General features: G+C 28.6%; 2 protein-coding genes across 8 annotated transcripts; both read right to left on the bottom strand.

The window, feature by feature from the left end:
* Positions 1–1,203: 1,203 nt before the first annotated feature.
* On the bottom strand, positions 1,204–4,242 carry LOC106759684 (V-type proton ATPase subunit E). Its single transcript, XM_014642977.2, has 6 exons — positions 4,044–4,242; positions 3,861–3,961; positions 3,093–3,249; positions 2,096–2,292; positions 1,725–1,824; positions 1,204–1,531 (listed from the first exon to the last, which is right to left on the bottom strand). The coding sequence occupies exons 1-6, from the start codon at positions 4,143–4,145 to the stop codon at positions 1,496–1,498; spliced, it is 693 nt and encodes a 230-aa protein (XP_014498463.1). The 5' UTR covers positions 4,146–4,242; the 3' UTR covers positions 1,204–1,495.
* Positions 4,243–7,796: 3,554 nt separating this feature from the next.
* On the bottom strand, positions 7,797–14,396 carry LOC106761060 (MADS-box protein JOINTLESS). Of its 7 annotated transcripts, XM_014644548.2 has the most exons (10): positions 14,280–14,295; positions 14,022–14,162; positions 13,645–13,844; positions 10,633–10,711; positions 10,303–10,358; positions 9,478–9,577; positions 9,352–9,393; positions 8,753–8,794; positions 8,295–8,470; positions 7,798–7,963 (listed from the first exon to the last, which is right to left on the bottom strand). In XM_014644548.2, the coding sequence occupies exons 3-10, from the start codon at positions 13,824–13,826 to the stop codon at positions 7,945–7,947; spliced, it is 696 nt and encodes a 231-aa protein (XP_014500034.1). In that variant the 5' UTR covers positions 13,827–13,844; positions 14,022–14,162; positions 14,280–14,295; the 3' UTR covers positions 7,798–7,944. The 7 variants fall into 7 exon arrangements, with proteins under 7 accessions (XP_014500040.1, XP_014500038.1, XP_014500034.1 ...); XM_014644554.2 differs by lacking the exon at positions 14,022–14,162 and having other exon boundaries at positions 7,797–7,963; positions 13,645–13,834; positions 14,280–14,396; XM_014644552.2 differs by lacking the exon at positions 14,280–14,295 and having other exon boundaries at positions 7,797–7,963; positions 13,645–13,834; positions 13,979–14,252.
* Between the last annotated feature and the right edge of the window lie 314 nt (positions 14,397–14,710).

The raw sequence follows: 14,710 nt of genomic DNA, 5'->3' as shown, positions 1-14,710 counted from the left end.
TGTTGTCAACTTTTACGCTTATTTTCTTTAATTGCGGTGTCTATCAAAAACCCGATTATAGATAGTAAGGAAACACATTTTCTCACTTTTAGATATTGACTATGCTGAAATGTGTAGAACGATTTCTATTGTTACTTCGTTCCTCTCATGTTACGATACTACAGAACTGTGATCGGGATTTGCAAAATGTTCTGCAAAGTCAGCATTGGTTTTGTGGATCTAAAACTAATCGAGGTTATTCTCGGAGGAATGTGACCCTTATTAATCTCGTTGAAATTCTTGGGTTTAGTTGAAGGAATGAGAGAAAATAGATGAAGAAAGAACTAATATTGGTTTGGTGAACAATGGTACTAGAAATGATTTATAAAAAATGATAGAGTTCGCAGTATTTTTTTCAAATATTATTATTAATATCTTCATGTTTCTTTAGTTTTGTTTTTCGCTTCAATAAAACAATTCAAATTCAGTTTATTTCTTATCTATTTTCACTAAGTCATTCTCATCTTATCAAATTTTCTAAGCTCATTCAAGCTTGATTAATTTTGTTTGGGAATTGTTTGTTTAGTAAAAAAAAACCATTATTTTTCTATCTATTTTAATTTGACAATTAGTGTATTTAACACAGTGTAATTACGAGTAGATAATTTATATAAAATTAATTATATGGTTCATTTTTCTTAACAATAAATAAGTTTATAATGTATGAAATTTTTGTTTCATGACAGTTTATTAAAATATTTTTCTTCTATTTAATATCAAATTGGTATGTTCGTAAATTAATTCAATCCTGTGTAACAAGGTAAGAATAAATCAATCCAAGACCATGAAACTAAATAAGAAAGCGAAAAAAACCAAAAAGAAAATCCAATTCCTTTATTGGATTGAATTATGAAAACCAATCTGAACTAAATCTAGTTTATATTATAAATTTATTAAACTCATTTTTATATATTTATTTCCTATAATTTTTAAAACTATTTATAACTTGTACTTGTTTAAGAAAATATACCTCTGATTAAAGATTTTTTTCAATAACCATTTGAATATAATCATCAAGACGTGTTTAATTTTGTCCGTCAGTCAGGAGACCAAATCCATGGTAATTACACGTAGAATGCGGTCCAATCCCCATCCTTTCACATGGACCCCACAATTCACTATTTCCATTTAATTTTTTTTTTTTACTTGCACCAGACACGACAATGCAGAACACTTGTATTTCCCTTACACTGTCGACAGTATATATGCATATATATTTTACCAATGAACAAAATGCGGCAATGGTGTTTATTCTAGAGAAATGCGGCCAGAGAAATTCTAGAACACCACATGCCCCATAATAAACGGTACGGGAGCAGCTGAACTACGGGAAAATGGTGTTTATTCAAAAGACAACAACTATAATTCAACGGAACCAAACCTATTCAGGTCCAAGACACGCCTATGCTGCGGGATACAAACATTCTAGGGTACCAAAACAATACATTTGAAACCTTCAAGCAACAACTTGTCCAAAGAGCTGCTTTCGTATCTGCAACAAAGAGCAGAAACTTCATAAGAATCTAGTGGTTTGACGTTATTAACCAGTTCATCATCTCGTGTATATACTTGGGAATATCGCAAAAATAATCCACCTTCCTACTTGGAAATAATATGGAATTCAGTAGAATATATCTAACAAAGGATTCAAGATCATTAAGATTTAATATGCATAAAAAATTTACCTCAGGGAGCTTTTTACGGAACACTACATCAAGTCGTGCATCAAGAGTGTTTTCACACACAATCTTTCCATCACGAGAAGCCAGCACCACCCCACCAGAACTGAATATCAACAAAAATAATTAAGTGTGCTACAACTGAAATTTAAATATCAAAGCAGCTAACAGCTAATAATATTTTAGGAAGCATCCTCAATTGTTGTGGGAAAGAATTACTATGCACAGAAGATCTGAATTTGCACTTTTCTCAGAAGACAATGTTGAATTACAATTAACGAAGAGGAAAAAATAAAGGGTAGGGGTAATAAAGCAAATCCTTGATTGGCCAGGCCAAACAATTAGTTAAGATTTAATTGTTGTAATATGAACTTTACCAGTAGATATCATGAGCATTGTGATGACTGGGTCCAGGTGGAAGATAGACTTGGTTGTCAACAATGATCTCTGGGGGTTCAACATTTGCTTTATCACCATACTCCTGTGCAGCAGAATCCAGCACATGCTCTACCAAGTGCAGGTCCTCTTTCCGACATCTCAATAAGACAGAAGTTTCTTTCAGTCTTAGCAAACACTGTAACACACAGTCCTAACATTATACTGCATGTCCACATACTTACGCATACAAGGAAGTAAGTCTATAAACAGCAGTCAAGGATATATATATCATTACAAAGGATTAAAAGGGTCAAGTTAAGCAAGGAAAGAGGGAAGGGTAAGAAAGATTGAACACACCATGGACACCAAGGTTGATCCTCATGTCAGGAGATAGTTATAATTTAAATGAACTCAAGCACTCGGTGAACCCATCCTCAAAAGCTAACTATTAAGGAGAGAGAACCGATCACTTAAATACTCCGCCGAGGATCCCATACTACTTGATGTGGGACTTAGACATCCCATAATACACAAGTTTTTATCATAATAGCACCTCTAAGAGACGACATCTTGGCAGGTTTCATTCTAACACTTCATATGGTGACACTTCACTCCACTTCCATACTGATGTGAACCCGTGAACCCTACGAAGATGCCCATTACAAGACACAACTAGCTCTCATAATAACACTTGGGAACCAACTCTAAAAATGTAGCCATCACAAGGGGGAGAACCAAACAGTTAAATACTCCACCCACCCCCATAATACTCAAGTTCCTATCACAAAACGACTAACAATGTTGATACAAGTTATAGATAAAATGTTGTGCCCATCATCTCAAGTAATACAAAAGTAGAACACAATAAGTAAATAGCATTAAAAACAGTTGTTTGTAGAAAAAGATGGAAAGAACAATCTGATATCACTTAGCAAAACAGCAAGATCAAATTATCAATTCATAAGTAGACGTACCATATTAAAATATTTAACGGACCTGAACAATGAGATCTTTCAGAAGGTTTTTGTACACATGATCATGATGACTCGCACTCAAAAGTTCCTTGGAAGCAGCTTCTTTCATGGAACTGATGACGTCATCTTGAGCTTGAAGGACTTTAATTCGAGAAGCATTCAGCTGCATCGAATACTCGCTGCAACAAACAATGAATTGTGTCTCAAAACATAAACCATCTCAAGTAGCAAGTTTTTTGTCACTTTGAAGTACGACGCACAGCTCTGTACTTCACATAACTAAACAAAATGCATCTCAGAAACTAAGTCCTCCATTCCCCTCGTCAAACTTTGGCAATATACTTGAGTACGTCAACAACTTGAAAGAAATTGAACATCAAACCGTAGTATCCAAACACAAACAAAGAAAATTAACAAAAAAAGGACTAAACTAAACCTATAGTCATATTTTCTAACATTAATTACTGATAATCATCGTTGATTGATCTGACTTGCATGCATTAGGGAATTCAGCAATTCGGAACAGTTCGATAAAGATCCGAAACATCATCTTCTAGTACTTAAAAGACTCTGTCACAGTATTTCAATCATAAATAAATACACTGAATGAGTGATTACATGACAAAATAACTGCACCGAATCCAGTTCCATAAGAATCAAATATCAAGATCTATACGAGTAGAACTCGGTCTCCAGAATTTAATTTTAAGCAATCTCAGAAATCCTAGCGAATTTCAAACTCAGACAAAAACCGCATAAAAAAGAGTATAGAAAGGTATTAGGAAGTTACATCTTCTTCCGAATTTCGACTTGGCGCTCTTTGCGTTCGTACTCTTGCCTGATCTTCTTCTTTTCGGCTTCAACCAACTGCAGCTTCTCGATATTGAATTCCTGCATAAGAAAAAGCACGAACCGGTTTAAGAGCATGGATGAAGAGCGAATGAGAAGAAAACACGGCCAAATGAATAGATACCTCCTCGGCGGAGACAGAGATCTCATTGGCTTTTTCCTCCGCTTCCTGGCGGATGAACCGCACCATCTGCTGGATTTGCCTAGAGACATCTGCGTCGTTCATTTTCAGTCGATATTTTCAGTCGAAACACCGGTAACTTCCTCTATGATTGAATTTGATAGGGATTGCTGCCTCACTACCATAAATCATAGATGCACACCTCTTATTTATACACCTTTGTTTTAACACTTTAATATACATATTTCTTTTGGGCCTTGAAATTTAAAAAAAAATAATAATGATATTTACACAATATTTTTTTATAGCATTTAAACATTAATTGTGTGAATACGTGATTTGATTAAAAATTATTTTACAATGTTTATGATTATTATTATCTAACCTTATTTTAAACTTTGTTTAAATTAAAGAAACGATTTTTCATTAAATCATTCTGGATGAGTTTTAAACTATTTCACTTATGTAAAACTGTTCTATTAAATGGATTCTTTTAAGAGATTTAAAATATTTTTCATTTGAGATATTGTTAACGTTTCACCTTTTTGTTCTTATTATCCCTTGGATAGAGAATAAATAATGAAGATTATTCAATAAAATAATTCTTCCGAGAAATTAAATTATTTAAATAGAGTCACTTGAAAGGAAATAAGTGAAAAATATATATTTATTTATTGCATTATAGTAAAAAAAAATATTAGTAAAAAAATTGATGTAAAAACATAATTTAGCTACAATAGATATACTATACATAGTAAATACTACATCAATTATTTTTGTGAATAATAGATTATATATCACATAAACATTTTTTTATATGTTTATAAAATTTACCAAGTATTTTTTATGTTTGTTAATAGTTTAGCATCTTGATACTTTTGGTATCCGATCTAAAAACTAACACATGAGCATGACGGTTTCATAAAAACATTGAATTTGTTTAAGGATAATAATATTTTGACAACATTTTTTTTATAATATTTTAATATTATCTACGTGTCATTTTGTGATTAGTCTATATTAATGTTTATGATTATTATTATTATTATTGATTGTAGAATAATTTTGGACTAATCACAGAATAACAAGTAGACGATGTTAAAATGTTGTAAAAAAATTATTATCAAAAGTATTATTATCTTTGTTAAAAGCCCTACTTGATATTTAATCAATCCAACACTTTCAAATAAAATCAGCAGGATGTGATATATTAACTTAAACATGAGAAAAAAAATCATATGAAAATATTACTTGTATGAAAAAAACGTTTTTAATTACCAATACTTTAGTGAAGGCCATGGATACAAACTTAATATTGAATTTTTATATTTCTTATAAAAAATAAGAAATGTTTTATTCAAAAATATCAAGAAATATGTTTTAACTTCAACCAAAACTTTCTCATTTCTTAAAAAGAAAACAAATTTATAGAAGCTTTCATTAAAAAAGAAAATTATTTTTCATTGATTCAAATGATTCTAAACCAGATCAAGTTTCCTACAAAGATCCTTTTTCAAGAATTCCAATTGAGTTTCATCAAGCTTCTTTATCTAGCAATATTAAATTTAGATTATGAGAATCTGTAGAAAAATAAGAAAAACCAAGTTATTATTTGTTGTTAAATATTAAAAGAATGAACTCTAAGTTTAATATAATTTTATAAAAAAGAAATTGTAAAATGAAAATGAACTCTAAATAATTATGAATTATATAAAAAAATAATTTTAAATTTAATTTAATTTTATAAAAATCAATTTGTACTATAAAAGTTGTACTTATATTTTATACTTTATAACTCAATTTTATTTTTAGTTCATATCAGAATTGTAACATTATATAAACTTTTATAGTGATAAAATAACTAAGTGAAGAGTTTTATGAGGCAAAGTTACTTAATACATTAAATATATTTATTATATATATTGTTTCATTAGATAATGAAGTGTGATAAGAATTAAGTCTACTATTATGTATTACTTGTTAACAAATAGATTACGTGTAACTGATGACTTTCTTTTTTTTTTGTGTGTTTGAAATAATGTTTTTGTTACTAATTATTTATATATTTGAAGTGTAAATGGGTTATTTTAATGTGTAAATAGGTTACTAATGACTTTTTTAATTTTTAATTTTTAATTTGTACATTGATTACTTCTAATTTTTGAAAAACTTATTTTCTCTTTTCTTAAAGTAGTTTAGAACAAAATTATTTAAGCATAATCATTAAAGAGAATTATGATTTTTAAAAACATAGTACCACAAGAAACTATAAAATGAAATTTAGATTCACGAACATCTTATTTTACCAAATTAATCCTTATTTTAATTATTCAATTTCTCAATTGGCCTAATGTTTTAGCATGCTTTAAATTTTCTTCAATTTTTATTTAAACATATTTAATAAAACGTTCGAAACTTATAATTAAGTAAATTATAATAGCATCAAAGCTATGCCTATATTGATAAAAAAAAAAAAAAAGTTAAGTATACACACACCGTACAATGACAACCTAGAAACTGTAGTTTGTTTACACAACATAAAGAGGTTTTCTACAAAAAAAAAAATAGAAAATAATATCGTATAAATACTTTAAATAGATGAATTTATTGTGTAAAAATGTGATTTTATTTTTCTCATTTTAAAATATTACGATAAAGATACTCATTGCTGAGGTAAGTCCAACCCATATGCAGTTCAAAATACACGATGAAGCAAAATGTGAGTGAGATTTCTATCAAAATCACCACTTAGTTTGAATAATTTTCACATAAACTAAAACTAATTTATACGTAAATGTTTTAAAAATTATTATAAGAAATTTAATTGCGGAAGTATTAATTTATAGGTAAACTAGTTTATATTGTAAATTTTGAAAGTATTTATGAATTTTTTCAGAAAGTATATATTTTAATTTATTGTAAAAATATTCATGGCTTTTCATTTGGAGAACTCACCTTATAAAATTATATCAAGTATATGGATGTGGACAAACTATACATCAAGTATTTGTTTGCATGAAGAAAATGAGGGAGTGAAAAAAAAAATGAGAGAAAGTGTAAAATAAGATTATTTGTACTAAAGAATAAAGAGAAAGGGGAGAAAAATAAAAGAAAAAATTATAAGGATTTGTAAATGATTTGAAGAATAAAATAAAATAAGCATTTGTTCAATATTCATTTAATTACCATAGTGTTATTATTTGAAAAAATAAATAAGGTTAAACAATGTTTCCATTCATATCTCAGTTTTTAGATAAATGGAAATATTCAAAATATGGGTATTTTTAGATTTTGCATTATAATAACATATATTTAATCTCAATTCCTTACCATTGAATACATATAGATTGAGAAAGATTTTGTCCTCTCATTTCTGCTAAAAAAAAACAAGAAACGTGAGTTCATAATATGTTCATTCTCTTCTAGAGTAAATACTGGAAATTAAGTTTAAGAATTTTTACACTAAAATAATTATGAATTTCAAATTTAAATTCATTGAGAACAAACTATAATAATGATACCACTTTTATCAAACATAATTAGTAAATTCTACCATTAATAATAGAAGTATTTTCTCTATTCAACATGAGTCTTTGTTGAAATCTTCACTCATATATAACTTTCCAAAAATCATTTTTTTCATCTTATCACGAAGGATAGAACAATTATATGCTTTTGGGTTGCTTCCACAAAACCATACTATACACATCATGCCAATTAATACAGATAAAAAGATATCATTAAAGTATATATATATAAATATATATTTATATATTTCATTGATTTTTGATAGCTAAGCATACATTTCTCACTTACGAAAAGAAAAACAAGTTGTTACAGATTTCAAGAGAAATTCTTACAAACTTGAAGCCGAACATGGCTCATTCACCATGTTACATTATCTTCAGTTAGAGAAGGGTAACCTGAAAAAAAAAAAAAAAGGACTTGTGTCAAAGTAACGGTATTTGCAAATTTAGTAGTATTATTTTCACACTGAATAAATTTTACAGACATTTTACATTATTATGTTATCTTTCAATTTCTTTCTTTTTTTATGAATATAAAAATGAACTATTTTAGTGACTGGAATACTTATGGTGTCAAAAAACATTTTTCTTTATTAAATTGGTATGTTTGAATTTATTTTCAAAAAAATATTCAAAACAGCTCAATAACAAGTCATTACATATGTGTTGTCAAAAAATTGTTAAAAAGATTTTTCGTTAGTTGTTAGTGTTTGGTGGTTTTGCTTACCCTAACTTGAGAGATGTGTCCGAGGAACCATCTTCAACAGGAGGGTCACTGATGCAACTGCTAACGTTGTTTGTCGACTCTAATGAAACACCTTCTTCTTGCATTCCCATGTTTGAGTCCATCAAAAAACGCATTGTTGCTTTACGCAGCATAGCCTCCATCTCCGTCTCCACTAGCTGATTAATTAATGTAACATTTTAGAAAAAATATTCTTTGAGAAATCTAAATTTTTTACATTCATTTGACACTACTGTTATTTATTTTTTATTCTCTTCTTTCTTGAAAAACTATAAAACTTTACACTTTTTAAACTGTTTTACCCTTGTATTATGTGTCGAATGAATGTAAAAAAGTGTCGTAATATTATTACTCAATATTTTAACTAAAAAAAAAAAAGAAAAAAAAAAGCAAACACATAAACCTAAGTAAACAGATAGAGTGAGTCATTGAGTTCTCACCTTTTTCTTTAAATGCTTGTTCTCTTCTTCCAACACGATTCCCTTTAGCAGACAGAAAAGAAAGCAAAACAATCTCAAAATTTTGAAGTTACTAACTAAACCTTGAAAAATCTAGCCCTAAATTTACTTGAATATGAACATTATGATAGAACTAAAACACTAATTTCTAATTATATGCTTATAAGATGGTAAAAAAATAAATTTTAAACCTAACTTAACCTAAAAAAATCGGTTTATAAATTGTATCTACTTGAACATGAACATTATTATATAATTAAAACACTAACTTTTAATTATATGATTATAGCGTGTTAAGAAATAGACTTTAAGTCTAAATCAATATCATTTGTAAGATACATTTTACAATAATTTTATCTTTAATCGATGTAGAATTTTTAACCTAACTTAACTAGGTTATCGAATTTGTGGTGATATTCACTAAAGGAAGCACTAACTGATATTCAGGCAGCAAGAACTATGGAAGATTATCTTAAGGACCAGATGATTATACTAATCTGTGTGAAGATACTAACTGCGTGCATCATCAAGTTATTATATATATATATATATATATATATATATATATATATATAAAGCACCTTTTTCTGAAGTTCAGAAATCTGACCCATCATCTGCTTTTCCTGAAGGAAAAAGTTGAAATGAGTTGGTATATATGAATCACTGATCAAAACATGCAGCTTAACCAAATGAAATTATGTTCTTACCTTTATCTCAATCACACGGTCGAGTCCACTTTCAAGTTTTTTCTCCAGTTGCTGCAACTCATTTAGGCTTAGCCCTTGAAGATCATCGCCTTTCATCCAACTAATCGTTCAAAACATAAACACAACGTATTTTACTTCATCCCATTATTCTTCAAGTTTTTTCTTTTTTTCTTTCACAAAAAAGTAAGATAACATAACACAGATTGACATTCATTTGATATATCTAATAAAGATAAAATAACTTTAAAAGAGTGAATTTTTGTAGTTTTTCAAAAAAAAAAGTAAAAAGTAAGAAAAAATAATATTAAATGAATGTAAAAAATTATGTGTTAAAATATCATTTTGGTTTAAACCTATTTTTGGTCCCTAAGTTATGAACGGAGGTTCAGTTTATTCCCCGCTTTTAAAAATGTAAACCTTTGATTCCTAAGTTATAAAAAATGTATCAAATGAGTCCTTTTTTGATGTTCATAGTCAAAGTACAAAGAGCAATTTAAAGTGTTGTTATTATTAAGAAACAAATCAGAGCAATCTAAAGATGTAGCAGTTGTTAAGAAACAACCAAAAACAGTATTTCAAGTCAAAAAAGGACTCATTTTATACATTTTTTATAACTTAGGGATCAAAGATTTACATTTTTAAAAACGGAGACTAAACTGAACATCCGCTTATAACTTAGGGACCAAAAAGAAGTTTAAACCTATCATTTTTTTTTTTTGACAAAATTCATATATATCTATTTTCTCGGAGAAATGATAAGATATCCCAACACAGTGGCATGTTGATACCACCGAGAACGATAAAAAAAATATTCAAAAGGATTACCTTAGTTCTCGAGTTCTTTCTGCAATTTCCTTACTCAATTTGGAGGTAGTCTCTAGCTGAAAAATCAACAATTAAACTTGTGCAGTTACTTATCAGCAGTTAGTGTTACTTCAGCCTAAAATTTTGAAAATTGTTTATTTGATTATCACACACCTCTTTCAAGTAATTAATAATAATAACATAATAATAACATAGTATATAAGAATAATTAGATCAATTACATAATATATATGCTTTGCTCTCCAAGAAGTTTTGTGGTGTAAGTCTCTGCACAATCACAACTAATAAAAAGAGAAAAGCAAAATATAAGAACATATTTTTTTGTACAACCTGCAGTTCTAGTGATGGCCTGTCCAATTTGTCCATGCCAGGGGAATGCGTATTATACTTGGTAATTATGTCATTCATACTATACAAGACCAAAACAAAAAGACAGAAAATAAAAAGTTAGCAGAAAAGTTTAAATAAAATGCATTTTCTCGAGAGAAAAATAATGGATAAGTATATATACAAGTTGGCATTGCATATATCAAGACTGGTTTTCATGGGTGAATTGGCTGGTTTACGTAATTAATCCATGCATACGTATAATAAATTCATAATTCTTATGCAATTTGCAGAAGGAGCACGACATATGAAAAATATCTTATCTGTATACAGAGAAAGAATTCTGACAGTTTATTCCTGATATTCACATTAGCAAAAATAAAAATAAAAAATCTTCCCATAACACAGAAACAAAAAGTAATTAGTATACATATGGAATGAACGATGCTCACATAGTATTTAATCTTTTCTATCAGTTAACTGATATAAAAGAATTGCTGGAAGAAAAATATTTTATGTATAATCTAGACTTTTTATACAGATCTATTGACTAATCAATATAAAGTTTGACATTTGATAACTATTGAAAAAGTAACACATAAGAAAAAAACTATATATCTTAAAGAAAAATTGATGCAGCATAAATTATCTATCATTTGACACAATGTCTCTATTCCCTTATTTTCGCGAGCTTCAACCAATTTAAACCTCATATCGAATTCCTTCACGTTTAAATTTGAGTAAAGCAACTTCAACCTATATTATTTTTATATATAAATGATTATTATTATGCTTTCAAATACACAAGATTTATTTATTTAAATACATAGAGATTATTCTGTTCTTACTGTAAATGTCACTGTACCAAGATGTAGTTTCTTTATTTATTTCTGAACTATTTACAATATACTTTACTTGTCTTTTGATTTTTATTAGAATTTTTTTTTTCAGAAAGTTAATTATAGTATGGGCATATTTCCCTTCAACCAAACATGAAAGAGACAATTTTTCGAGAAAGCAATCATATTATTTTCCAAATCAATATAACTAAATGTATATTTCTCACACTGCTCATTTCTGATAATGATGAAATTATTTTAAAAAAAATTCCCTCACCAATAGAAGTATTTTGAGAATTTAGGGCTTTTATTCAAGTACATATTTAATTCCAAGTTCCAAGATTCTAGCTAATAAAACAATTAAAATTATAGTAGAATATATATTTCTTATTCTAAATTCACGAATTTCAACTTCATTTAAGGAAAGATATAGTTGACATATGGAAGCAATACATAATATTTATCAATTTTGAACAATAAAATCTACAACAAAGACACATAGCATTAGACAAGGTTACAAGGTATTCCAATCCATTTATAAACAATAGCTGTCATAAACCTTTTCAATAGTAATACACAATGCAAAATGACCAGCCCCAGAACTACTATAATGAGATAATTGCTATTATGAAATTTGCTGTTATTTCAATTATTATTATTATTTAATTTATCATATATATAATATGTTTGATTCAGTTTATTATGTTATATTTATATGTTTATTTAAATGCTGTATAATTTCCATTACTACTATTTTAGTTTATTATATTTTGATTTGATTTAAATTAACCAAAACAATAGAAGAAAGAACACAAAAATTTTGTGTTACATATATATGCAAACTTTTCCTGAAACCGTAGCCCTCATCTTGCTTCCTAAAACCTAATTCCCTATGTCAAAGATTGCAAATGGAGATGCATATTCAACCATGTGTGGTGCTACTCAACTTTTATTTTTACAGATAAGGATAAATATATAGAGAGAGAAGAGAAAAAGATTAATCATGTGAGGAAGGAAGATATATAAAAGGTAATAAGCAAAAATATTAAAGTAAATAAAATATCGTTGTAAATGAAAAAGTTGACTGTAATATTTTCTCAAAACATACTCATGAGTGCGGAGAAAATTGTTGTTTAACCTTTTGTGCAAATATTATTTTATCACTCTATTGACCAGTTTGTTTGTTCCAACCAAGCACACTCATTGTGTCATTTCGAATTCTGACACCATTTTCCTCTTATATCCTATAATTTCTGTTTGTACCCGGAAAATTAGCATCAATGTCTGACATTAGCAAAAGTTCAAGAGAAACCATATATACAGAAAGGTTTACAGTTCATTAGATCTCTGATCGTTTATACTTTGAGACATATAACAAGAATACTTCAGAAATTGTAAGTAAAGTTGTCGTTAATATAATAAGAATGTTCTACATTGATACTCAAGTTATAAGAAATTACCGACCAAGAGAATTTGTTTTTCTTGACATTTCTTGCCTCTTTGGTGTTTGTCGAATGATTTTTCATATAAGAAGTTTCTTTCCTACACACATGATTCTTTGGGAAAAGTGCATCAACTGCACAACAATATTACAACATTCGACACTCAGTGAACTAAACTAGTCCAAAACTATAAACTTATCCGGATAAAAATACTTACACAACATTTTTTGATAACATTTAAATATCATCATACGTGTCATTGTGTGATTGATTCATGATAGTATCAAATTGTGTCATTTGGACCAATTACACAATGACATATATGATTGATGTTTAAATGTTGTCAAAAAATGTTATCTATTTATCATTACCCAAACTTATGCAGCTGCACTTTCTTTTCTAGCACAACCTTTCATGGAAACTTCAATAGACTACTATTGAATTCCCATAAAATGAGAACACAAGCGAGCGAAACGAGGTTTTTGTTCCAAACCCATCACGAGATTACACCTAATACACTATCCCTCTTTCTCTCTCTAACACATTCCGTACAGAAACTACAGGCACTATTAGCTAAACCAGGAATTGGGATAGGAAGGAGAGCAAACACGCAAACACACTTGTACGTATTAATCGAAAACAACGTAAGAATATTATGCTTTATACATGTATATGTATACAAATACTGAGAGAAAATTCACGGTTGCGTAATACAATGTTATTTCCGTACGTACCTGGAACTGCTATAATCAAAGAGCTTCCCGGTAGATGAGAAAACTATGAGACCAACATCCGCATCACACAGCACAGATAGCTCTTCAGCTTTCTTGAACAACCCTCGCCTTCTCTTAGAAAATGTTACTTGCCTAGCCGTTATGTTGTCGATTTTCTTTATCTTTATCTTAGCCCTCGTCATTTTTTCAGCTGCACAAAACTGAATTAAAATACCTATTTTCAATACACACTCTCACACTTGTCTGAAAACATGAAAATAGATATGGAATGATGAACACTGGTTCCTACACAACTTTGAAAAAAAAAAAAAAAAAACCCTAATAAAAGGCATACCCAGTTTCAGATCTGGATAAGGGGAACAGAAAAAGGAACCTACCACCCAAAGGATTTGAGAAGATACAAGGATTTGAGAGGTTTGGATTGGTGGGTTTTGATTTCAAATGGTTGATTTATATGGTTGAAGCTAGTGGAAAAGTGTATGTAGCACTATTTTTGATTTGTGCTGAAAGGGGAAAAACTAAGAAAATGTTGCTCCAATCAGATTTAGTAACAAAGAAAGAAAGTGTGAAGAGAAAGAACTTTTAGGAGTCAGTAACACAGTGAGAGACACAGAAGAGAGAGAAAGAAAGATAACCTTGATTGGGATGCTGCCTTCATATCAATAAAGGAAAGAAACCCTTCCCTTTATAGATAGCTAAATATGCTCAACTCTTTCTATTTTCATTGCTAATTACTTTTTTATCTTATCTTTCTTCTTTTTTTAATTTTTTTTCTTACCTCAATTTCGTTTTAAACAATTAATAATGACTTTGACTAGTAGTCAAAATCGGATATGGATATTTCAGAACGCCATTGGCTATTCAGAGATCGATGTGAAAGGAATTTCAGTTCACTCTTTTACACGTTTTTTTTTTTTTTTATTTTAAACTCAATAATTTAGTATATCTATTTACAAAATATAATATATTTTTAGATATATATAAATATATATGTAAATAATTATACTAACATCTTATTAAAATATTAATAGAAAATACTTTTAAAGATCAATTTAATGACGATTTC

The sequence above is a fragment of the Vigna radiata genome, chromosome 5, assembly GCF_000741045.1.
Source record: "Vigna radiata var. radiata cultivar VC1973A chromosome 5, Vradiata_ver6, whole genome shotgun sequence".
NCBI lineage: Eukaryota > Viridiplantae > Streptophyta > Magnoliopsida > Fabales > Fabaceae > Vigna > Vigna radiata.
The sequence above is the reverse complement of the archived record's forward strand: the minus strand, read 5'-3'. Positions and strand labels throughout refer to the sequence as shown.